Here is a 26051-nt window from a genome sequence, read left to right as displayed (position 1 = left end):
CAGTTTTCATGGAATCACTGAAAACTCAACCTGGTATGAGTTTGTAGGTAGCACAGGATTATACTCTTAAAGGCTTTAATGGGTACTCTGTAACGGCATTATATTTAGAAACCGCCTTACAAAGTCCCGGCCACTATTATAGAATCCTGTTGTCACTCACGTTTATTTTCCTCTCACATTTCGCATTTAGATTTCCCCCATATTTACTGTAAACCTCATCTGCATTATTCTTTAATGTGTTAACATTGTTGACACTATATCATTTTACTCTCCAGATCATCCACACAAAAATGGAGGCAAAAGCATTTAGGTTTGCACTTTAGAACAGTCCCAGATTAAGCTGGGTGCATTAATGGATTATAGGACAATGTTTTTTTTCGTATTTGACTCGCACTGCTCCACAGTCACTCTGGTGACGTAGTGGGATTATTGTACAATGGTGCAACCACTTTTCTCTAAACAGAAGTGATAGGGACACATAGCCATAGCTGCATCACCATGGAGCTATACATGAAGTTTGAAGATGGTCTACATATAAGTCACAGTTAATATAGTTAATTAAAATAAAAAAGATATTGTGATACATTCAAAAAAACAAAACAAAAACCGAACTGTTTTTAAAAGCCATTCAATGCACATTTGTTGCTCCATTCTACTGTTGAATATGAACTTACTTAGCTCTTTCACCAAGCTGTTACTTTTAGAGAGCACAGATGTTATCCCCCTGGGTCAAAAGTGAGTGGCAAGAGAGAGAGAAAGAGAAAGCCCAAAACTGGACTGAATGTTGATAATCCTGAACGTGTATGAAAAATAGATGTTTGGGTTTGGACAGATTGTTGCAAGAGGAAAAAATGATTTAAGTTGTTTTGGAGTGTTTTGCATCTTCAGTTGGGTGAAATTTACAGTATTATATTATACGTATCTTCTTCAAGATGTACCAATTACAAACGCATGTGGCTTTTACGCCTGTTTTAACTTCTATAACAATTTCAAAGATTTGTTTGTGCTGTTTTATTCGCTGTTGACCCCTTACTGATCCCAACATTGTGCCCCTCTGTAAGTAATGCAGTGTATTGTGCTTTATGGACTGATTTAGATTTGCAGTGGGATTTGCAGAATAGCACAGGGGGCTCCGTGACATGAACCGTCACGGGTCATTAGGTTAAGATGGGATGTTGTCTTCCTGGACCATCAAATCCAGGAATAACTGGGAATCAGTCTGTTTTTGAAAAAAAGCAGAGATATTGTGACGCTCTCTCGCTGGCAAATGGTAGAGACGGGGAGGCACACAGTTTGAACTTTGCGCTTGCTGATTGGTCTGTGCCCTGAGGGGCTGGGTGGTGGGTGCAAGACTGAACTAAAACAATTCAACTCAATCTCCTTGCATAACGGAGGGATGGCGAACGACCTTTATATGAGCATGTTTCAGGGTCCCCCCTCCCCTCCTTCAGTCTGTACATAGTGTACCAACCTGAACGGATGCTGACTGTAATGCATTAGGTCATCTTTTCTATCTTCAGCACTCATGTTCTTTTACAGGGAGGGAGAGTGACAGTCTGATTGTAGGTGAAGAAGTGAAGAATGTAATTACAGGACTTGAGAAGTCTTTCACCTTCTGTCATGACACTTTGGTACCTTTTCAAATATGAAAATCCACTTGGAGTACATTGCGATGCTAAAGTACATTCAAGTTTGTGACCCAGCTGTATTTTGCAAACTAAAAAAAAATATAGGTCAGACAGGAAGAAAATAAGCCCACATTTTACCACTAAGTGTACATAAAAAGTTAGCAATCTCATGGTAATCAGGAGTTTGTGGGACAACGACCCAAACAAAAAATCTTTCAAATGGTTGGAAGTGTTGCCACACAACCACATCTGACAGGAGAATGTGTGTTAACAACCTTTCATGTGACGCTTCGGACACACAAAGTCATCCTCTGTCTACTTTTGACAAGATTTAAATTTGTGCTCCAGGTGAAACTCTTTCTTTCAGTGACTTTCAAGGTCAAACACCTCTCAATATGTCATTTCCCCCTGCTCAAGACACAAAAGGAAATATGTGGCCCAAAGTCGCAACACCATATGAAAAAGAAAGCAAATATTTAATGTTTGTTCTCTCTTCCCTTTATGGTAGGTGGCAACTTTTGGCTGTCTAAACACACATTTACAACAAACAAGTGGTGGGAGAACAGAGAGGAAACACCAACATTCCAGCTGACGGTCTCTATGGAAAGCCATTTAAAGGTAAAGTCACTCTCTGTGTCAAAATATCCTCAGAGTAACAGTAACATTTCCCAAAGGATTGTTTTTATCTCACTCAGCAGCTGAGACTTACGCAGGCTTCGGCAAAGGTTTCAAAGGCTTACAAACTTTAGTCGAAAGTGGGGTCTTGAAAGTCACATCAATCTTAGGTGACAGCTCAGTAAACATTAGGATGTGAGTCAACCTGGCTCTTACAAATCCCTTCTTTTCAAAGACAAAATTATTGTGTGGTAATAGTAACCTGGGATAAACTTAGATCAGAGTGAAAAACATCCACACGGGTAGAAAATATGCACATAACTGCAATTACTGCCATTTTAAGGGTTAAAAGTTCAAACTCTGAAAGAAGAAAGGACATATGATCCATCAAATTAAGTTAAGTAAGGAAAGGACAAGAGCCGCTATGGCTTTGTCAATGTTCTCCCATTACTTCTATGATCTACTGCTTACTTTATTTTGAAAATACATTAATGGGAAACATGACTTTGACAGGACAGTAACTCTGCCAAAGTTAAAATGGAGGACTTCCCCAAGAGTCTTTGAGTAGCATAATAGTAGTCTTTTTTTGTATTGCATAAGACAATTTTATCTCTAAATTTTGGATATTGGTCTTTGTCGATTACAAATTTTATTTATTTTTTAACATTTCAAATTAAAAGCTTTGATTCTTTTATCATATTTGATACATTAGTTATATTATATCCTATGGCAAATTTTAATTTTATTTACCCTGAAGAAAAGCTTTCATGAATGTGAGTGCCAAATTCTGTGATTTTGAAATATATCAAGTTTAAAGCTCTGTAATCTGGTTTAAGATGACACAACTAAACTAATAGAAATTAAACAGTAGACTTTACTGATTCAGATTAAATAGTATGTGCTACAAATAACTGTGTTCATCAACAAAATGACATTTAATTGATTTATTTTATTTTTTTGCATCACTTATCAAACCATATTTGGTACAATCTCTATATTATAGTCTGTGGTAAAACATGTTCTTATTTACTTTAAAGAAAAAGCTTTCATGAATGTTGGTGCCAAAATCTATGACTTTCAAAATTAATCAATTTTAAAGCTCCACTATCTGGCGTCGAAAGGATTCAATTTGCTGTGATGACCTGATGGATATTAAACACTAGACTTTACAAAATCACACGAAATAGGATCTTATTGCTGACATTTTAGTATTCATTAACAAAGTGACATTTAATAGATTTTTTTGCATCAGTAAACCATGCCAAATCAAATTCAGCACAATATATCATATTGTTGTCTTTGGTAAAATGTATTTACTTTGAGAAAAAAACAAACTAAGCTTTCATATGCCCTATATCTTAAAGAAATTTAAAAATTAAATCAACTTTAAAGGTCTGCTGTCTGACTTCAGAAGATTAAATTTGTTGTGATGCACTAATGCAAATTAAACAGTAGACTTTTTCACGTGATGTAATAATTGGCATTTCAGTGTTCATCAACAAAGTGACATTTAATTGATTTTTTTTGCATCTGTCAAATTATACTAAATCAAATTTGATACAATATCTGTATTATATCTAAATTAATTTAATTTACATTAAAGATAAAAAAAAAAGCTATCATGTATATCTCGGAGGAGTGTCAGTGGCAAAATCTGTGACACTGAAAATGTAAATCAACTTAAAGGTTTCAGGAGGGGGAGGTTTAACTAAAGAACAACCATAATTCGCTCATGTTCTCAGGCTGCTCGGTTAAGGTCCTGTGGTTGTGGACTTGCTGGAAGTGTTGGATTGTTTAAATTGTAACCGCTAGAGGGATACATATACGCCTTTCAAACTCCGTAAACACCATCCTATCACTATGTGCCATGGAGAGGATTGCCGTCAGTGAGAGTTGCCTACCTGTGTGACTTCCCACTTTGAAAAAAACACAGCCCCGGAACATTTGAAACATGAGTTGTTCTTAAAAAGACTTAGAGAGAAACTGCCTCTAAAGCGGACGCCGAGCTGCGACTCCTCCAAGTGTATCTGTGTGCTCCAGGCAATCAATGAGGACCGCGATGCTTACTACTTCTGCAGCTCTCTGTCCCTCTTTCTCTCATTCGCCTTACCAGATATTATAGTGCATTTCAACTTTTGTACAGGCACACAGGCGAAGGGGGAAGTTTGGATCTCCAATTTTTGAGCACAATTCACCTCTTGTTTCCTGTAATAAATATGAGAGGTCGGTTTGTTGTCACTTTTCTTTGGAATTTAATATGTGCCATTTCTTATGCTGTTTTACGGGTAGGATAAGGAAACAACAAAAAGGTGTGACAAGAGCTTGGCGGACAACTGTGGATTTCTGCGAGTAACTCCTACCGTCCAAAGGGGATGAGGGGGGCATCGGCCGGACCCCCCTCTTGATTGATTACTTATTAGTCATCCCTTTGGCTAAATGGGACCCATTGAAAAGGCACCGTGGAACACATACATGAATCAAATATTCCTGTGTCCCCTGAATGTCTCCAGAGTAGTTTTGCTTAAGAGAGGGGGTCGTGGCTTAGCATTATAAAGAGGGAAAAACAGCATAGCTTTATGGGTTTATTTAGACAGTTTCTACGGTTTGACATTCTACCGCTGTAAAAAAGAGACAAGGAAAAACTCGAGAGGATTCCAAAGAGGAGAACATTGTGGACATACATTTTTTTCCCTAGTTATTCCGTTGTTTCTTTTATTTTATTTTTTTCCTTCTTATTTTAAATATTTTTTTTGCCATTTCCTCTCCCGAAAAATGAAACTTTGGACATCTCCCTGGGTGTCTTGCCTGGTGATTCTCATCTTGTGTTTTGGATCAGAGTGCGGGACAGTCCGGAGAAAGGGGAGATCCAAGAGGGAGTTGGTGCGCATTAGGGAGGCGAAAGCCACCATCCCAGGGGCTTGTGCCACACGTCTGCCCCGGGGCAAACGCTCTTTGCCCGGCTTGGAGCGACGGGTGCTTCGCCAGCGTCGGCGCTCCTCTCAGGCGGAGGAAAACTCTCCAGACCGGGGGAAAGCTGTTTATTTTACCGGCAGGGGAGATCAGCTACGGCTGAAGCCCGGCGTGGAGATACCCAGAGGAAATTTCACTCTGGAGATGTGGATCAAACCAGAGGGAGGTCAACGATCACCCACAGTGATTGCAGGTAAGATAGTCTACACATCCTCCATCCTTTTGTCAACTCCTTTTATTAGTGTAACTCCAAAACTGACGGGCTAAATTGGAAAATGAGAAGTAAACATGCAAATGTGCAGTTTTTTATCCCGGTGTCATGTATTCTGAAACAAAGCAACATGCAGTTTCAGCGAGTTGAAAATGAGTTCATCTATCAGACTAGACAATGATGTAATGCTCTGAAAAGTACAGCGGATATTTTAGGTAGTGCAAGCACAGGGTCACTGAAGATTTTGATCACATTTAAGTTTGCTAGAAAGAAATTGCGCTGCTGAATGATTTCATTTTTCAAATTTAATTGTAATTTTCCCTCTTAAGAATGCTGATTTATGTGCGCCGTGATCATAAAAGTGCGGAGCAGGGGCAGCAGATATAGGCTGCATCATTTGACCGGCAGCTGATGTCACTGTGCGTAAAATGTAATTTCTCTGAACCGACTTGGCTATTTTAAAACTATGATGTAATGGCCAAAACTTTGTGAGCGAGCACGTCACGTCAGACACAAAGCGGGAGAGATCTGCTGTAAGGCGCTCAAAGCGCGCAGCTCAAGCCGCAAGCTTGAGTGTCCCCCAAAATCGACACCTTTGGATTGGCTACCGGAGTTACGGGACAGGACTGAGAGATCCAGGGCTTCCCCTGCTGCATGAAAATGTCCTGCTTGTGCTTGTGTATGTGGTAGTGTGCTTTCATGTGCACAGCCTGTCCCAAAACGCAGACTGTTGTGCGAAATCATGCCTTATTCGGCGAGTCTCCAATCCAAGGCACAATCAGATAGTGATGATGCATCTCTATCCACTGACTGCGCAGAGGAGGACACACACATACACACACCTGAGTAGATCCCTGCCGTCACAAGAAAGCTTGTAGTTGGCATCTGTGCACACTCCTTTTTGTCCTGCAGCCATGCGTAAAGGAGCACCACAAAGGTGTTAAAAACTGTTCTGCATCATCTGTGTGGACCAATAGCGCTTTTGTGCATTACAGTATAGGGTAGCTTTTTGTTGCTTTTCTTTGCCGATAGGGAGCGTTGCATACACAACTCATTGCTTGCTACAGTACTTGTGCAGATGGCTGCCTTTGAACCGAATTGAACTGAATTGAACTCAGTCCTCCTCAGCCTCCCCTATGCCAGTCTGCACGTTTAGGGACTTAACTCAACCATATGAGTACATTTACATGCTCCTTTTATTCTTTTTTTTAATTGTCTAGCTCTCTCCACCCCACCCCCTACACACATATAAATAATAGCTTATGTGTATTTTTGTGTGTGTTGAGATACAGTACACTTTTAGTTAGTGCTAGCCAGTTTGGCAGAGACATGCTCTGCAAAACCAATCCCTTGTCAGAGTCTCAAACTGGGGGAGAAAGGGGGGTGAGAGGGTCTGTTGTGACCTGAGTGACTCCTAGATTTACAGAGGATGGACACAATAACAGGAACATCTGTACAGTATTATGCAATCCAGTACCACGACAACACAAACAAGGTCCCACAATGACCATAGACTTGAATAAACACCTCCTGGACACAATCTTAATAGAAAATGAACATTATTATTACATGTTGGTGTTGGATCACAGTATTTTGTACAGGTGTTGTTGTTGTGCCCCCCTACTTCCATTGGCTTCTCCCCACAAGAGATTACTACTTGTGTATCAGCTTGTGTGTTCATTTTTTCAAGATTTGCTCCCGTCAGTGTGCCACCACTGAGGGGACCTAAAGAGAACAAATATGATGATCAAACAAATTCAATAAAGCCTAATCTTTTAAATCCAATTCAGGCCTCAAAAATCCCAGTGCCTCTAAAAATGCTCCATCCCCTTGTTTTGATCCCGGCGCAGTGTTGTTTGCAGCAGCTGTTTTTTTTACTGTGTTGTTTTGACCACCGTTATTTCTCTCTCTCGCTCTGTCTATCTTTCTCATTCGCTCCTGCTGTCTTTCTTTCTTCCAGAATTCAGTTTTCCTTTTTGTTGCACTTGTGTTGTTGTTTTCTGTGCAGTTGGTTGGGAATCAACATAATAGCCCCAAACTCTGGAATGAGTTGCCTCTGCCTATTAGCCTGGCCCCTGCGCTGCCTGTTCTTGAATCCCACGTTACAGTATGAGAGTTGAATTATTGCTTTTTGTGTCGCTTTGTTTTCTAAACTGCTTTTTGTGTTGTTTCATGGCTTGTGTTGTTTTTGATTGTATAGCACTTTGGTCAACTGTTGTTGTTATTATGTGTTTTATTAATACATTTGGATTGGACTGGATAAAGTGAGCACAGTCTCTGGCTTGAGAAGGATTCTGAAAGCCTTGGAGTGGTTTGTACTTTTGCATCCTTGAACGGCTGGGGTGGCTCAATTATGTCTTTGTTTGTGAGACGCGTCGCACATACACTAATCTTAAAACCCTGTGAAATATCTTAATTTAATAACAGTGGCCGAGAGGATTTTGACTAATCAATTCATTCTGAAATTTAAAGTAGAAACTTCAAGTTATCGACTACTGAAGTGGCATTTGTATTTGCTTTTTTTCTGATTCAATAATATGATGAATTTAAAGGTCCAGAGTGTAGGATTTGGGTGGTATTTTGGCAGAAATTGAATATAATATGGTGTATAATCGCCTGAAACTTGCAATTGTTGTATTTTCATTACTATAGAATGAGTCATTTATATCTTCAAATGGAGTGGGTCCACCATGCTGTTTCTACAGTAGCCCAGAATGGACAAACAAAACAATGACTCTAAAGGGCTGCCTCTTTAAAGTCATAGATTCGAATCATTGTTTTGAGACCCCTCAGATTACTGGGAATGCATCAAATAGAGCTGGAGTTCTTTTCTTTTTTTTGTTAGTCAGTGTGCTGTGGAGTTAGTGCTCTTGACCGTCACATTTGATTCAAGCAGCTGCAGCACGAAGGAGACACTTGGCACGGAGGGAGAGAGAGACTGTTCCTTTGCTTAGAAGTGGTGAATTTACAGCTCACAGCAACTTCATACAATACAGTGTCTGGCTTTTGTTGACATCTAGTGTCGGCAAAAAATGTTGCACATTTGCAACCAATTTTAGTGCAGCCAGCTTGTTTTCTATATTATGTCAGTGCTGTTGTCACATTGAATGTCCAGCTGAGCCCGTTCAGACTTAAAACTCTGTATTGGAAACAAAATGACTCGTCAAATATTGAACTATCAAATCCAATTTGACTGACATAATTTTTAGTCCTAGGCTCTAGATATGGGCCATTTGCATTTTAGCGTCAGCCATAGTAGTTCTCCTACACGTCTAGTTAATTCAAGTCAAACTTAATTTGTAGAACACATTTAAAAACAACCACAGCTGCCCAAAGTGCTTTACAGTCTTAAAATACAAAACAGATGCAACAAAGTGTCAGCTGATCTACACCTACATGCAAAGAATTACAATGATGTAATGAAAGCATGAATGACTCGATATTTTTGTGGTGAGATAGGCCTAAAAGAGCTGTCAAAAAATTACACTAAGTTTTTTAACATAAGGTTGACTGTATGATGCTAGAGGGCTTAGTAAACCAGCAGAGTCATCTAATCGGTCTGGTGACATGGGAGAAGTTTCAGTGGGTGGCAGTCTGCAACTTCACCTCTAGATGCCACTAAATCCTACACACTTGACCTTTAAAGTTATACATGGCAGGATATGTAACCCCTCTCAATCATAATTTATGATACACTAAAAGTGTGTGGTGGAGTATTTATGCGCAGAGTCTCTGCCCTCTATATTCTCTTATTTTCTTCTTATTTTGCGCAGTTCGTGACATGTCAGGACTTTATAAAAAGGTAGTGACCAGGTATCAGACTTTAAGCAGCACTTATCCAAGAGGAAGCTATGAAAATCATAGACACAGGGCAGAAAAAAGTGCAATATACTGAAGTGAAATGACAGTTCATTCCAAGATAAGAATGAATCTGTGTTTGAATTTAACTTTCACTCTTATTGGTGGAACTGTTTACCAACAGTAACCAACATTTCCTACATAGAATACCTTTAAGTTGTTGAAGTGGAGTTCACCAATTTCATATAAAAATTCCATGAAAGGTAGACCTGGATTAGTTTTTGGCTGAAAAGAGAATGATCAGGAATCAATAGCTGTTACTTTATACTACACAAATGAATTGTCAAACCATCATGAAATACAACTATGGATTATGTTGCGCCCTTTCAAATAAACTACAAGACTTCAAGGGGAAAAGGGTTTCCTGTGCTGTCATTTCCCGTCTGTGACAGTTACATGTGGTCAGAATTGATCCCAGGTTGAAAAGCATTTGAAACGTTTTAACAGTTTACGCACACACACACACACACACACACGCACACACATGCACTCTGTGTCCAAATGTTATGCAAACTTTGTTGTGCCCTATTAGCCCTTGTATCCGGGTCACGTTGGGTTGTCCCGCATCAAAGGAAGAGGAAAATAAATCACAAGAGGGACAGAGGCTCTCTTCCACAACCTGCTGGGGACAATTATATGCAGACGTTAGCAGATAATCGCCGCAATAACAGATATATTTTTGGTAAGGGTCATCAAGTGTGATGAGATGTGTTCAGAAACACAATTAGCTCTGCGGGTCATTCATCCATGTGCATCATCATAATCATATGTAACTGGGAGATGAAGAGGAAGACTTTGAGATCATCATTAATTATCTGGCAAATAGTCAGAGTTTGAGTGCAACACTTAGACTCAGCAATCATTACCTCGACTAGAAACAATCACAGCCTCCTTATTAGTCTGAATCATTATCATGGTAATGCACTGTTCCTCACTGTGCTGTAATGAGTGTCTGGAAAAAGAGTTGAGTTCCCCAAAATCCAGACTAATGTCCTCAGTGTCATAGTGTAAGTTACAGTGCAGAAAAGTGGTGTTAATTTATGTCATCTGGCATTAAAAGTGCAACAATCGCTAGATCATTTATGACTCATAAAATTCAGCATTTAGTTGAGTTAATTCAGAGTGAAACTTGACGGCCAAGTCAAATGTTGAAAGCCCAGTGTTTTCAAGTGTTGTGATGACATTTTTATAATCAATATCCTTGTTATGTTCGTTATTTGTTTTTAGAGTATCAATGGGTTTTTCCATTATCTCTTCAGGGAAAGTGCTGTTGTGGTCACTTTAGAATGAAACATGCCTTTCTTTGACCTCTCAGAGCCAGAACAGCTAAAAAGTAAACGGAGTCTTCATTGTTCCCTCCCCCCCCCCCCTTTTTTTCAAGTCCTTTTGACATTTTTCTTTGTGTGTGCGTATGTGTTTTTTTTTTTAAACATTTTTCCTGAGTATGTTTTTCTTGGAAGAAGACAAATGGCGAGCGCGAGGAAGGTTGCCTTTGAACCTGACAGGAACAGCTTTCTACCGTAGCGTGTGCACATGCAAATCCCTTTGTGTGTGTGCGTGTGTGTCTCTGAGAGGACACAAGTGTGTACTCCGGCTTTTCAATTGTGTTTTTTTTCATGAGTACATACATATATATGTATGCATGTCCGTCTTAAGTATGTGCATATGTGTGTGTAGGTGTGTTTCTGTGAGCCAGATGAGTCGCAGTGCAGGGTCTGGAAAAGTGTAGTGTGTTAGATTAATTGAGCATGGCAGAATTATGACAGCTGTTTACACTAGGAGCCCTACGAGCATTTTAGCACACCTTTTAGCCTTGAGTGCACTGGCTGACAGATGGAAGGCTTTTTCCTTTCAATGTAGTGGAAAGCCTGAAAACGTCATCCACCAAAGGACTGACCTTGACGCTGAACCCAACCCTCGCTCTTTGAACATTAGTCCATTGAAATACCAAGTTAATGAATGCGTACTGGAGTGTGCATCTAATTAGAAACAGGTCAAAGTTAGCAAGATGTCCGTGCAATCACCATTAGCCGGCCACTTATTGCAGGCTCAGGTAGCCTAATCGATGGAAACAAAGGCATTTGAGGGGACAAGTGTATCGAGGCAAAGATGTGATCATCACTATGATAATCAGCCTATAATTTCACAGCAAACTAAAGGCAGAAGAGGCAAATATGAAGGGTATTTGCAGGCATTTGATGCACAGATCCTAGGAGCAACTGCAAAGCAACCTTTACAGGCTGGGTGTCACAGATTGAGTGTCTCTTTGTGGATGGATATAATTGCCAGAAAGCTCATGGTTACCCTGATGTTAGCAAATCAAAGGAATAGCATGATGTTGTTGTTTTTTTTGTCCAATTTTCAATATGCCAAAATAAGAAAAATCATTTTGCCGATAACCAAAATCCAAAATCGATATATCCACTGTTTTTCCAACCTAATTTTAATGAGCATGAAATCTCTTTCGATTTCACATCATATTATGCATAGTGTTATTACGATGGCTCATTAGATGGGGACATGAAACACAGTGCTTTTCAGCGCATGTAATATTCATTAGTTGTGCAAAATAAGAAAAATACTTCCAATACGATACAATACTATTACATACAATTTGATATAATATAATTTATTGTCCCCGTAGGGAAAATTGTTTTTGACTTAGATGCTGCACCCGAAAAATGCCTTCACAGTAACAGCAAAACAAACCAGTCCAAATTTCACATGCAAAGTACTGCACATACATTGCCCCCCCCAAAAAAAACAGACCCGTAAATTAGTTTTTTAATATCGACAGAAATCAGCAAGTTGGCCAATTCTGATATTTCATCTGAAAGCCAATATCTGCCGATACCGATGATGTGCCGATATTATCGTGTATCCCTACCCAGGAATGTATTGAGTCCTGCTCCTTTTTCAGAATCACCTGTGAGCACACAGACTTTCACAAGCTGAGATGGACCTTGTGAGGCATGTCAAGGTGCTTTGGAATCTTTGCACACTTTGGCCAGACTGTATGGATATACGCACATAGTCACGAACACGCATTAAAAAACACACACGCACAGACACGAACTTGTGTGCCTGCGCACACGTACCTCAACAAGCGCTAAACAAACAAGCAGTTAACATTCAGAGATCCCCTAAGAAGTGAAAACACATTACCATGCTGAAGCTGACATGCATGGTCCAAGTGAAACAGGAAAAAGGTGTTTTGGTGCCTCTAGAAAAACAAGGCTTTAGCAGAAAACTAGCCTTTTCTGGCTACCCCACTGGCAGGGGACATTCACACGAACGCCTTTAAATGCGCTCAGTGTTCACGAGAAGCCTATACAGAGAGATTTCCATGGGGTCTCCCTTAGCTAAACATGCACTTAAACCCAATTTCCAGGACAACATACACTTAGATATGAAAAAATACATATCATATTAATACATATGCTTCCTAACTACATTTTTAGTCTCTCTGGAAATAACAGCTTTCGTAATATTTTAGAATGATCTGTAGAGTGCTCTAGTGTACACTTTAAAATTTAGTTACTATATTGACCAAAAAATACTGAAATAAAGTTATCATTAAGGATCATGTGCATGTGGCTTGTAAAGATTGAAAAATTTCCTAGTACTGGAAAGAAAAGATATGGACTGCAGGTGGCCAATGTAGGATGCTTTTGACAGCTGCACCAAATTCATACCTAAAAATAAAGGCATGCACACATTAACTGCCTTTTTTCATTCTCTCTCCAGGTCTATACGACAAATGTTTCTACGCCTCCAGTGACAGAGGCTGGCTGCTTGGCATCCAGGCGGTTAGTGAACATGGGAATCGTGACCCCCGCTTCTTCTTCTCCCTTAAAACTGACCGTGCTCACAAAGTGACCTCCATCCACTCCAACGCTCGCTATGTACCCAACCAATGGGCGCATGTGGCGGTCACATACGATGGTGTGTACATGAAGCTCTTTGTCAATGGTGCCCAAGTAGGTGTCAGTCGGGAACAATCGGGCGATGTCTTCAGCCATTTGACCAAAAAGTGCAAAGTGCTGATGATTGGGGGGAATGCACTGAATCATAATTACAGGGGGGCAGTGGAGAGGGTGGGCCTATGGAGGCAGGCCAGAGGGCAGAGGCAGATTGTCAGAGATATGCAGGCCCATGAGGACCCCCAAGATCTACCTCAGCTGGTCATACGTGAAACATTTGAGCACCCAGGCCGGAAGTGGCTGACTGTAAAAGATGGTAGCTTTCCTCAGCCTGAGCAGGGGGGAGTTGGACGATTAGGGTCTCTGGGTGGTAGTGGAGTTGTAAATTCAGAGGGATTATTGGACACAACGCTAGACCCTCCAACTTGTGGTCAAACTGTCTGCGACAATGTCGAGGTCATCAAAAACTACAACAACCTTTGGACCTTCCGTCGACCCAAGAAAGTACGATATCGCGTCATAAATGTTTGGGATGATCCAAGGACAAAGCCAACTGTATCAGACCACCAGATCAGCCTGCAGCACCAGCAGCTAAATGATGCCTTTAGCCCCTACAACATCACCTGGGAGCTCAGCATTCACAATGTGACCAACTCGGCCCTTCGAAACCGCTTAATCCTAGCTAACTGTGATATCAGCAAAGTTGGTGATGATGCATGTGACCCAGAATGCAACCACCCACTGACGGGGTTCGACGCAGGTGACTGCATGTCGGGATATCGGAGCCGTTGCCCTGAGCACAAACAGGGGAATGGTGTATGCGACCCTGAATGTAACTGGGAGAACTTCTTCTATGACCTTGGCGACTGCTGTAACCCCAATGTGACGGATGTGACCAAGACATGCTTCAACCGCTCTTCTCCACACAAGTAAGCCCTCTTCTTCACATTTTGCATGTTACCACGTTTCAGCACTGGTAATCCTCTTTGGTGGTTGTTTAATAAACACAAGGCTTAAATTCACCAAAAAAGCTTTAACCAACCACAGCATTCTTTGCTTAATTTGATACATTTTTTTGGTTGACGTGATTGAATAATTTTGGTAAACCAACTCCACACGATGGCCTCACATGTCTAGAGTAAATCAAACACAAATCTTTCCATACATGTGTCCCTGAAGAGAGGTTTTAATGTCTAGTCCTACTGTTTCCTGACCATTTGGGCTGAGGCTCAGTGTAACATAACTCCCAGCCTGTGTGGCCTGGGAATTCCTCTGGGAGCAGCTAGTCCAATCTAGCCTTGGCCTGGTTCAATCAGTGTTCCACACTTAAGCAGGGCAAAACAAACGCAACCGGATGACTTCCCTAGTAGCAAATGCGCAGGCCAGACCGCTCATTTTTGTATCAATTTTTCAACAACTCTCCCCACCTTTTTCTACTCTGTGTCTCCTATACCCAATGGTCCTAATTAAGCTGGCTTGATTGGAGAACGGAGTTGGCTTGGAAAGAGTGACATTCTAAACAGAGAGTAAGGGCAATTAGAGGTCAGAAAAGAGAGTCCAGTATGGCTTTTACTTCTAGCAATGGAAATAATTTCAAAGACATGCCAGGTTTCTTCAGGAAACTGCTGAAAAACATGTTTCCTAGACAGACAGGTATGGGTCCCTAAACGTGGTTGCCTGAAAGAATTTTCCAGGAAAACTGTGAGGAGCTCACCCCACTTGCACGTAAATACCAGTATTACAGAATCTCCTAGGTGTACTGTATATCATGCAGGAGACAATGTGGTTTTATACTTTAGGAGAAAACAGAGACCTTCATAAATGCATGCAAATTTTTGTTTCTGTGGTAATGTCATCGTGGCTTCTAGATGATGAGTAAAAGCTGGCAAGAAGAATAAATCTCTGGAATTCTGGATTCGCTGTAATAAGTTTTGTGCCAGACCTCCAATAGCAGGATTGTTTGTTTCTTGGTACACTGAAACTCAACACAGTAGACTGAGACATTTTTGTGGACAATGCAGGGGGTCTTTACGGTTACGCCAGAGAAAGAGACAAAAATGAACGAAATTCCGATGTTTGTCAGGATTTCTTCTTGCCACTGTCATGTGGGGACAAGCAAAAGGGAGGAAAAACGAGTAGACCCAGTGTGTGGGATTGTTTGGGTCTTTCTGATAGCATGAATCAAGGAAAGTGGGCTGTTTTCAATCATAGTTAAGCTGGAAGCATTGTCTGTTTGGCACAATCCCGTTGTTTAAAATGACCGCAAAATAGCTAAATAATGACATCTAATTAACAACATGAGAGGGAGAAAGCAGGTGGGTTTGCTGTTGCTTCCATCTCTCAATTCCCATCACATCCCTTCCAGCTTAGTCATCATTAGACGCTCATTCATCAAGTGGCAGGCAAACTACTCCATTTAGACATCAGCCATTGGCAAAACGCTTGCTGTTGCAATGTTCAAACCTCCCTGCGGGCTTTTGAAAGATGGGCTTGTGAAAGCAAGGATACCAGCAAGAGAGAGAAAGAGACAGACAGAAAGAGGACAAGAGAATTCTCTGTCTAAAAAAATAGATATAATCTCCCCAAGTGGTTGCTTATTTTGCTTTGATTATGGTATGTCTGGAGAGACTTGCAGAGAGCTGCACTACAAACAGTTTGACATTCCTCCTTAATTATGGAATTCTGGATGAACAATGTACCGCATATGCAGGGGGAACAATGGTTGTGAGGTCCTGCATTTATTTTTGCAGCGTTTGCGCCTGTTACCACTTACGTGTAGTGTTTTAAAAAATCTGGCTAACACAGGCAGCTCTGTGGTCCTACAACAGTCTCTCCTCTAAAAAATACCATTGATAATAATCCCCCCTCTCCCTCCCTCTACATTGGCTGAGGGAAATATTTTGCATTGTTTTCACAGCCCATGGTTTTGACACTTCTTATGGTTTTGGTGGTATTTGATGTTATCTGACAGCATTTATTTTAAGGCTGAACATTCTTATGTCTGGAACAAGGGACATCTGAAATTGTGGCTGTAATTTATACACTGTGAATATACATTATGTGTGCAGAAAGGCAGAAAACAATTGGCAACCCTGAAAAGGTTGTTTGAGAGGCTAATGTGTGTGCAGTGGTGCCCCAAAAAGTTTTTCAGCAGAGTGGCCAGAGGTGACCACAGAAACTCTTGGGGTGGCACACCAAAACCAAAAGCCATGACTGAATTTCATGAATTTGATTATGCTGCAGGCGTTTATTGTTTAGCTGAAAACTGTCAATATGGAGAGTTAAGGAATGGCATGCTGAAATACTTTATTTATATATTTATATACTTTCTTATTTAGTCTCTGATATGTAAAGGCTAGGGATAACACATTAATCATAATGCAATTTTGGCTGCTGTGTTTAATCTTTTTCTCTTGTGATAAAAAAAAAATATTTGAAGCTCAAATCTAAAGCTGTACTGTTAATTTTTTTCTGATAAATAAAAAAATAACAAAATAGCAACTTCTGATTACACCATATCAAATTTAGGCTTAAAATAATAACTTCTGGTGAGGCCACACCCACTCCCAGTTTAAGTCCCACCCACTTTTATTTGATCCCCCATTCTGAGTACAGATAGGGACACAGGTATTTTTATTGATGGTGGCCGTGAAGCTCGTGGGTGAATGAAAATCTGATTGGCCTGAAGCACAGAGATGACAAAGGGAAGTGAAATTTTTAAACAAAGGGCTAAAGTCAAAAGGGGTGAGGTGGAAACAAACTTGCTACATGAGGTAAGGTTGTTTCTGCTAAAGAGCCACTGAGCTCTTTAGCAGAAACATTTCCTGATGGGTTGTATTGTTAACTGCCATGCGGTAAACATGCCTTGTTCTTTCAATATAAGATTGTGTTGTTAATGTGCTAACTGGCTAACTTGCGTCATGGTGGTCCTCAGGTTTCCCGTTTTGAATGATGAATGCAAACAACTGCTGTTTGCTGGTATGGAGGGGTATTTCCTTTCATGCAGACGCAGAACATATGTGCTAGTTGGCTGTAGGTTTGGTGTGTTTATGTCTAACTTTTTGGACAAAACACAGCGACATGAGGTGACACAGCGGTGGGCTTTCATCACTGCTAGTTCTCTGATATCGGTTTGGTGTGCCTTGGCCTTTAAATACAGTAATGTTGGCATCATGCCCCCGCCCCCCCCCCCGCCCAAGCTGAAGGCCACAAATGCCAGTGTGTTTGACCGTCAGTGACAGATAAATGTAATATCCAAGCAACTTGACAGAAAATCAATCCCATATTATCAGAACTCATTAGATTTAGAAGGTTTTTGTGAGTAACCAAAATTAAAATGTTTTTTTGGAAACACCTCCCAAAATAAAGCAAGATAGATACACAAACTTTGGTGGATATTAGGACTATTTCAGCTGCAATATGTTTTTGGGAAATGAAGTTCAGGCCTGGCTTTATCAGAGGGCTAACAGGTCATCTGTTTTCCCCTGGCCTCTGTCTCTCCTTCCCTCCTGAGTCAATACCTCTCACTGTGGCAGGTTAATGGATGGACCACCCTTCCTCTTTCCTTCACTCCCTCTCCCTTCTGTTTTCCAGCTCCGAGTGGGGAGCTAATCTCTGTGGCCCTTGACTTGGGTGTTTTACAGTTGGTCGTCTAAACCTTAAGCCCCCGTCCCATAAAACATAATGGAGTGCTTGGGCGTAAATACCAGGAGTTTGCACTTCCCCTTTAAAGCCATGGCGTACTTATAAAAGCACCTGTTGCTGAAGTTTCACCTGCACTCGCATGGGACCTGATAGACGTTTTTCTGCTTATGTCGGGGACTAAGGGGAAATTGGAGTAAGGAGGGGCTTTACTTGAGCCGCTAGGCAGACAGGGGAGTTGCATCTGGCTATGATCGGATAATATGTAGCCAGATATTGTAGGTGGTCTTGAAAATATGACACACCGGGGAATTCAGTTGATAAAACCTTGGAGGGGTCACTGTGGTTCAAGGACGGCACTGATGGTGTATATCCAAGTACTTGATTAAGAGCTTCTCAGATAGAAACTGTGAAAACATTTGGACCATCCCATCGTCTATTCCACATGTTTCTAAACCTTACTTCTTGACACCAGGATCTCTTGAGCGCTGACACAGTTTCTATGCATGTGTCTTCATTGGAAGGGGAAAAAATAATCAGTGGAGTAAATTAGAAGGTTAAAGAGGAGAGTGCAAGTATAGTAATAAAGGCAGAGTTGAATGATGGGTTTAGGGGCTGTGGTGTTGACCGACTTGATGACAGGGGCGCCGAGGGCCCCCTCCAATTTTAAAAGTGTTCTTGGCCGTGAGAACGTCATTGCCATGCCAGCTCACCCCAGCTTTCATACTATGCTGCCCCAGACATATGTATACAAGGCAATTTATGGGCTTATATGAATTATATATGAGTGTAAATGGATGAGGTCATAATCCCCTATTTAATATGTATCAGATATAAAAGCATTAACACGGCAGTTTGAGCTGCTGAACGCACCCCTGGATCTCCCTACAACAGATGCCCTGTAGTGATGCTTGAATTTAGCAAAACTGGGTTTTCTGCACTCACCTTCTCTCTCTCCTTCAAATTTTCTCCCTCTCTAATTCTCTTCCTTTAAGTCTTTAAAGTTTTTTTTTCCCAGGACATGTCTGAAAAGTGGTGTGGTTAAATGCATGGAAAATCCTATCTTTCCCAAGTGGCTCATCTCAGCTGAAAAAATGTATGATGGGAGGCAAGAGAGAGGGAACAGGGGCTATGGGATGGGGAAATAGTTGAGGGGTGTGTGTGTGTGTGTTTGTGTGTGTGTGAGAGAGAGAGAGAGAGAACCCCGGGGGCGGGGTAGGCGAGGAGGTTTGAGTAAGATGTGGATGGACAGATAGAAAGAGTGTGTTTGAAAGGGCAAAACTGCTCTGACGACAAACACATAGGGACTTCCTAAAGTGGCAGCAAAGCTAAGCCTTTACCAAATCTTTACGAGCTTCAAAATAATAATGATTAAAAAATAATTATAAAAATAATACTAATAACTTCATTTATATAGCACCTTTAAAAACAGGGTTTACAAAGTGCTTTGACAAACAAGACATAGCAGAAGCAAGGCGAGGTTTCTTGCAGAGGCAACATAACAATAAGAGTCAAACAATAATGCTGAACTAAGGCCAAATGAAATTTAAAGTAGAATTAAACAAGAGATGACAGGCAAAAATATATCAGAAGGAAGGCCGATGATAATGAGAAATAGAGATAGAAACAAGTACAAGACAAAAATTACAACAACAACCCATACCAATTAGAGTAAATACAATTCAAAGAATTTAGGCAGTAAACATGGAAATAATTGTAATAATAATAGAATTAAACACAATCAAGACAGAATGAAATAATGAATTAAAGGATTAATTAAGAGACAAACTAAAACAGATGAATCAAAATAGACGACATCACATAAAAGCAAGTCTTTAAAAGAAGTATTTAAAAGAAGTCACTCATTCTGCCAACCTTATCTCCTCGGGCAGGTCACTCCAAAGCCAAGGGGCCCTGATGGCAAAGGCACGGTCACCCTTAGATTTAAGCCTTTGACTTTGGAACAGCCAGAAGGGCCCCACCTGAGGATCTAAAGCTGCAGCATAGTTCACATGGGGTCAGCATTTCTGTTATGTAGCTTGGGGTGAGACTCAGATGAGCTTTAAAAGTTAAAGTAAAATCTTAAAATCAGTTCGAAAATGTACAGGGAGCCAAAGGGGAGATGGCCGGATTGGAGTGATGTGCGTTTGTCTGTTAAAACCTGTACAAAGCCGAGCTGCTGCATTCTGAACTAGTTGGAGGCAAAACAAACTAACAAAACTATCCCAAAAAAACAAACAATAAAAAAAAATCAGAAATATGCACACACATATGCACATGCAGACACACAAAACAACTTTTTTCCCCCAATGAATTATTCTTTGTCTGTCTGCTTGATACCTAAAATTCCCCCTGTTCATAAATCCACCATGTAATGCACATTGTATTTGTGTAACAGGGCCAAGAGTGTTAGAATAGTTGAACTGAGATTAGTAAATATCTGACCCTACAGTAGAACTGCTGCTCTTCATTGCTGACTCAATAGTTTCAGCATCAAACCCCTTGACCCTACCTCCCCCCTATGCATGTCCAAAAACTCTGGACAAATATTTTCTAAGGAAATAATGAAATTCCAGAAATTATTAGGAAGAAGGACCTTATATCATCTGTTCTTCCTCACCCTCTCTCCTTGGACCTGGCCTCAGTCGGTGCCCCCAGTTGCTCCTGCACAGGCTTGAAGAAAGCATTTGCTACACTGAGTCCTTTATTTAAAACGTCTGTTTTGAGGGAGCGCTGCGTCTTCACTCAGCAGCTCCTTGTCCAACTTGTGATTTGAGGCACAGAGACTTGTCCAACGAAAGGTTGTTGAGATGTTATAAAACATTTTGTGTAGCTGCATATGAAATGTGCATCCGCGGTAACCCTAGCAGGCTTGTTGCGCAGCGGGAATTAGCTCACTTGTTCTTCCAGAGCACCACCAAACACCAGTGTTACTTCTAAATTGCTTCCTTTAGGCTACATTGAACATACGCAGTGAGACAGCTAGGTTTTTCACTCAAATTTTAATATTTTATGCAGATGTGTGCTTTTGAAACATAGACCTATTAAGCAAAAGGGAAGAAAAACTGCAGCTGGACACATTTTAAAGACTTATTTAATGAATTTTAAAAATAGTGAGTACAAAATAGATTCTGCAGGTCTAATAACATAGTTTGATGGTGGAGTCTTGACACCAAATAAAATAGTCTAATGATCTAATAAAAACAGAAGTAGCGATTAAAATTTCTCTTATTGAATGAAAACTGGCCAATAAAAAGAAAGCAGCTTAAACACTGAAGCTAAAGTGGTACCACTCACACAGTTGCACTTCTTTTGGCAACCAAATGCTCCACTATAACTCTATCATAAAAGATCAAATTAGATTCCCCCTACTTTAAGCTGGTTTTTGCAGATATCGTTTTTGTTGTCACAGAGTAATTCATCATTAATTCTGTTGCATGCCAGTGAGTCTCTCTGAATGTAGTTTTTCCAGAAAGTAGTTGAATGAGAGTAGGCAAAATTTAAATGTGTAGGCTGTGCTGTCAGTGATAACCGCACTCCTTTAGCTTGTGCGCTAAAGAAATCTTCCAGTGGAACTGTACCAACTTAACCTTACATAAATTCAAAACATAGTGTAAATATACTTTTATTTGGAGTCAGCTGTTGAGTGGGAGAGCAAATATAAATAGCACATTCTAGGATTCTGCACTTCACAAAGGTTTGAGTCTTTGAAATTTTTGCTTTTATCCTCATATTTACCTGAGTTCACCCTAAGTGGGACAAATGTGATTTGCACTTTAAATAAAAACAAAGCTTGATATTACCTCTTGCAAAATTATGTAGCACAATAGCGCAAAATGAAATTGTATGTAGAACTGTTGAAAACCTAAGTAAGAAACAGGATATTTGGTGTTTTATCATGATATGGAAATCATGAAACATTGCACAATTGAAAGTGCATCTTTTTAAAAATGAGAAAAAATAAGTTTTTACAACAGATGTTGAGTTTATGTGAAGAAAAATATCTGATCATGCAGTATAAGTCTAAATAAACCTTGCCAGAGAGCTGTACCAAGATAGCAGCTCAGATTTGACAAATCAGTCTCTTATCATTTTGCAAAGTGTTGTCACTGATGGCACACAGAGTACCATTCCCATTCTTGATCTCATTTTTACAATGCCATAATTCATCAACAGACACAGAGTACCATTCATCAAAGAGTGCCAGCAGCATGAAGTTTATTTGTTCCAGTAAGAGATTACAGTGTGGTATTTTACAAGATAGTACACATTTAAGCCAAGAAGAGGAACAGTGAAATCACTTTGTGTACTCTTTTGCTGTGAGAAAACTCTCAATACTGTATAGGGTCAGGTGCAGTAAAAGTATGTTTTACTTAATGATCTAAGCACGTACAAAATAAGAGTACAAAAATTAAGGCGGGCAAGTGGGTCATACAAACTAGGCCAAAATATCTGAGGAGGATCTAATTTGTGACAGTAGATCCAATTTCATGTTTTGTTTCTGATGGTATCCATCATGTATCTATTCCCAAAGCTATTTAAAGCCAAAAGAAAAGGAATAAACAATCACTTCAGACTATGCAACAGATTATTGACTCTCAAAGAGATGACTGAGCTTGTTGATGCTGTTTTCCAGGACCACCAGCCAGGCTCACAGAGAAACACTTGTTTGATACGTTCATAAAATGAGTGACAGTTTCACTGCTGGAGAGATATGTCTTTGTGTTGAATGATTGCAGTCATTAGTGCTGCCGTTAGTATCCCCAGGGCCGAGACAAAACATGACGTCACGGATAGGGAGACATCAGAATACCTGAACAATTAACTGAAATGCTGAAGTGAAGCATGCTTGAATGAGTCAGACTGATCAGAAAAAAAATGTTCAAACACATTATGGGCTTTAAATGCAACCTAAATAAGACAACAAATTGACCCAAAGTTGCTGCGCTGATACAGCAGCTTCATTTAATGGCCACACTTTCAGCCCCTCATTTATAGTATAATACAATATTCTATGTAATATGTTATATGTAAGGTTAGTGTGAAAATTTGCATTTGTAAAAGGAAATACATATAAGACAGCCAAGCAGCTGATAATTTCACTCACGGCTCCATTAAAATGAAAGAAAAGCTTTTTACTGCAATTTGACCTGTATAACCATGAAAATCATAAAGCAGCATCACAAAAATGTTAAAAAAAATCTCTACTATTTTTAGTCTTACTGTTAGAATTGATTTATTCCCACCAGCTCCTCTTTGGTGCTTGCCCTGACATCATTTAACTGTATGTTGAAATTAAGTGCACTCAAGCGTATTGTCAAAGACAGACAAAATTATGCAAAAAGAAAAAAAAAGGAATTGTACTGGTATGATTCACACTGTCTTCCAAAATAAAACATCTGACATCATCATGCAAATAAAAACATTGAGGCTTGGCATTTCATATCTCCACAAATGAGAACTCTAAGAGCGTTACACGCCCATAGTTGCATATTTGGGGTATTGTACTGTTTATTTGCCTCTTGCACTTCCTAGACAACAACATCAACAGCATGCTCTGTAATCCCCCTGTATTACACAAGTGCAAGTGAGGAGGGATGGCAATGAACTGATACCATTCATAACTGCTCTACAATCACTGTGCTAGGACTTCTAGACAAAACAGTCTTCAATCAATATTTTAAATGTCTTTAAAATACTAATACATGGGAAGTAGGGTTGTTATGATGTTTTTTTTTCTTCTGGTGTTATGCTGTAAAGTCCCACAATAAAGGGTAGAAAAAAACCAAAACCCAATAATTTACCAATTGCCCCCCGCATTAACATCACCAAAAATAATGTTTAATGTTATGCTACATATTTGGGTATTAAGTAGTTTTATTATTTATATGATAAGTAATTGATATCAGTCCATGTGTTTTCCTTCAAGTTTGTCCTTAAATTTCATTTTTCAGTGGCTTTAAAAAGTCTTAAATTCCACTTGACTTTAAGTGTAGGAGCCCTCCAAAACTGCCAAACATCTGTTGGTCATGTCAAGGTGAAAACCTACTTTCATAGCAGGTTATATCAAAAGTCTTTATTTGTTTGGGGAGATATTGGTTAAAACACCAACTGATTTCAATCCCACAGGGTCAATTATTTCAATTCAGCCTTCATTCTGTGGGTTTAAGGGCCATTGCATTTGCAAATACAATTAAGGAAACATGTAAATTCAACAGGGACCTTATTCTGAGCTCTGTCATCCTGAAAGATAACACTACATAAGCTCTTTTTTGGCCAGGAATACTGCTGCTATTTGTAAAACTTTGCCTTGGCTGAATCTGCATTCACTTGGAAGAGACTCTCCTCATTGTAAAGCCATTAACTTAATTTGAAATACACTTTTTTCTTGTTTTTTTTATTTTTTTATTTTCCAGAGCCTATTTGGATGTGAAAGAGCTGAAAGAGATTCTGCATTTGGATGGCTCAACTCACCTGAATGTCTTCTTTGCCAATTCTTCTGATGAAGATCTGGCCGGGGTTGCCACTTGGCCCTGGGACAAAGAGGCCCTCACTCATTTGGGTGGGAGGACAAACAACAACACATGCATGCATGCACGCTCATATGCACACACATCCCCTCTTTGGCAGTCCAGATTGTTGATTTGAGTAATTACAGTTCAAGCCCCAAGCAGTTTCGGTCTTCGTCACAACTCTAACAGGGAAGAAGGTGATAATGAAGCTGAGGAGGCCCATTAATAATGCATTGTCTGAATCTTACTCTAGTTCCATGATTACTTTACACTACACCAGGAAGAGGCTGTTGTGTGTGCACACTCACATGAGTGTTTGCAGTGTTTACAGTGTGTTTCTGTCCATATTTTCTCAGGCGGGATTGTGCTGAACCCTTCTTTCTACGGTACATTTGGCCACACTGACACAATGGTCCACGAGATTGGTCACAGTCTTGGGCTTTACCACGTGTTCCGAGGTATATCGGAGATCGAGTCGTGCAATGATGCATGTTTGGAGACTGAGCCCTCAATGGAGACTGGAGATCTGTGTGCGGACACCAACCCTACTCCCAAATACAAAGGCTGCCACGATCCTGAGCCCGGCAATGAAACCTGTGGCTGTCGGCATTTCACACACACACCGTTTAACAACTACATGAGTTATGCAGGTGAGATGGAGCCTCCGCATGTGTTTTGTTACATATCCAGGGTAAAATGTTACAGTTACACCTCTCACATGAAATTGACACAGAGATCACCGTAGAGGAATTTGTTGAGTCTGTGTGCATACTGAGACAGGTGTGGAATTTGGCGGGGACGTTTCATGGGAAAAACACAGCGGGGGGCACATCCTTTTATGTCACTTATGCAAAAGTTTTTAAAAAAATGTCATCGTACTTCAAGGGATAGTTCAGAGTTTTTGAAGTGGGGTTGTATGGAGTACTATAACAAACAGTAGATGACAGTCGACAAGACCCCAGTTGGGAGAAACAGGCTGCAGTCCAACATAGAAGCCAAGCGATACACTGCTGTGGAGCAGTCAAAATCAAAGTGTATTTAAGCTACCTAAAACAATTCTAACTCAAAATCAATATCAATTAAAGTGTATGCCATATTGAGAGCATTTCCACTGCTTTACCTTGATGTCAGATACTGATTTCTGATGGGAAAATTAAACAGTTACATTGCTGTCTTCAAAGCCAGACTCCATTGAGAAAAACATTGATTTATTATCGCTGAACACAGGAGCTGCTGGTGTACCATTGCTTTGTTCCATTAGTTTGTTTGCATTATTGTGTGACTTTGGCATTTAAAAGAGTTAGTTTGGATTTGCTGAACTCACACAACAAGACAAAATAACTAACTAATAGGAGCAGTAGGAGACCAGCAGCTCCTGTGATCAATGAGCTAAAATTACTGTTTTTTTCAGTGGAGTCTTGGGGCTTTGATGAGAGCATAGATGGGGAACTATGCTGACTTTAAAGGTAAGTAGTGAAAATATTCTCAATAAAGTGTACACTTAAACTGATGTTGACTTTTTTTTTTAGGTGGGACTTTGTTTTAGTCGGCTAAAAAAATGTTTTGTTGCTGACCCCTCCACCACAGTACATTGCTTAGCTTCTGCATTGGACTCCAGCCTGTTTCTAGAAACTGGGGACATGTCGATGGACATCTACTGTTTGTAATACACTGACTTTGGAAAAGCACTCCA

General features: G+C 40.2%; 1 protein-coding gene across 1 annotated transcript in view; it reads left to right on the top strand.

The window, feature by feature from the left end:
- Positions 1-5015: 5015 nt before the first annotated feature.
- The window catches only part of pappaa (pregnancy-associated plasma protein A, pappalysin 1a), a 114288-nt gene continuing 93252 nt past the window's right edge, over positions 5016-26051 (top strand). Inside the window, exons 1-4 of the mRNA XM_042509428.1 lie at positions 5016-5406; positions 13030-14134; positions 24263-24408; positions 24715-25008. Coding sequence (XP_042365362.1) covers positions 5016-5406; positions 13030-14134; positions 24263-24408; positions 24715-25008 — 1936 coding nt within the window. The remainder of the gene's footprint in view (positions 5407-13029; positions 14135-24262; positions 24409-24714; positions 25009-26051) is intronic.

Source organism: Plectropomus leopardus, chromosome 20, assembly GCF_008729295.1.
Source record: "Plectropomus leopardus isolate mb chromosome 20, YSFRI_Pleo_2.0, whole genome shotgun sequence".
Taxonomy (NCBI): Eukaryota; Metazoa; Chordata; class Actinopteri; order Perciformes; family Serranidae; genus Plectropomus; species Plectropomus leopardus.
Note: the sequence above shows the minus strand (reverse complement) of the source record. Positions and strands in the feature narration are given on the sequence as shown.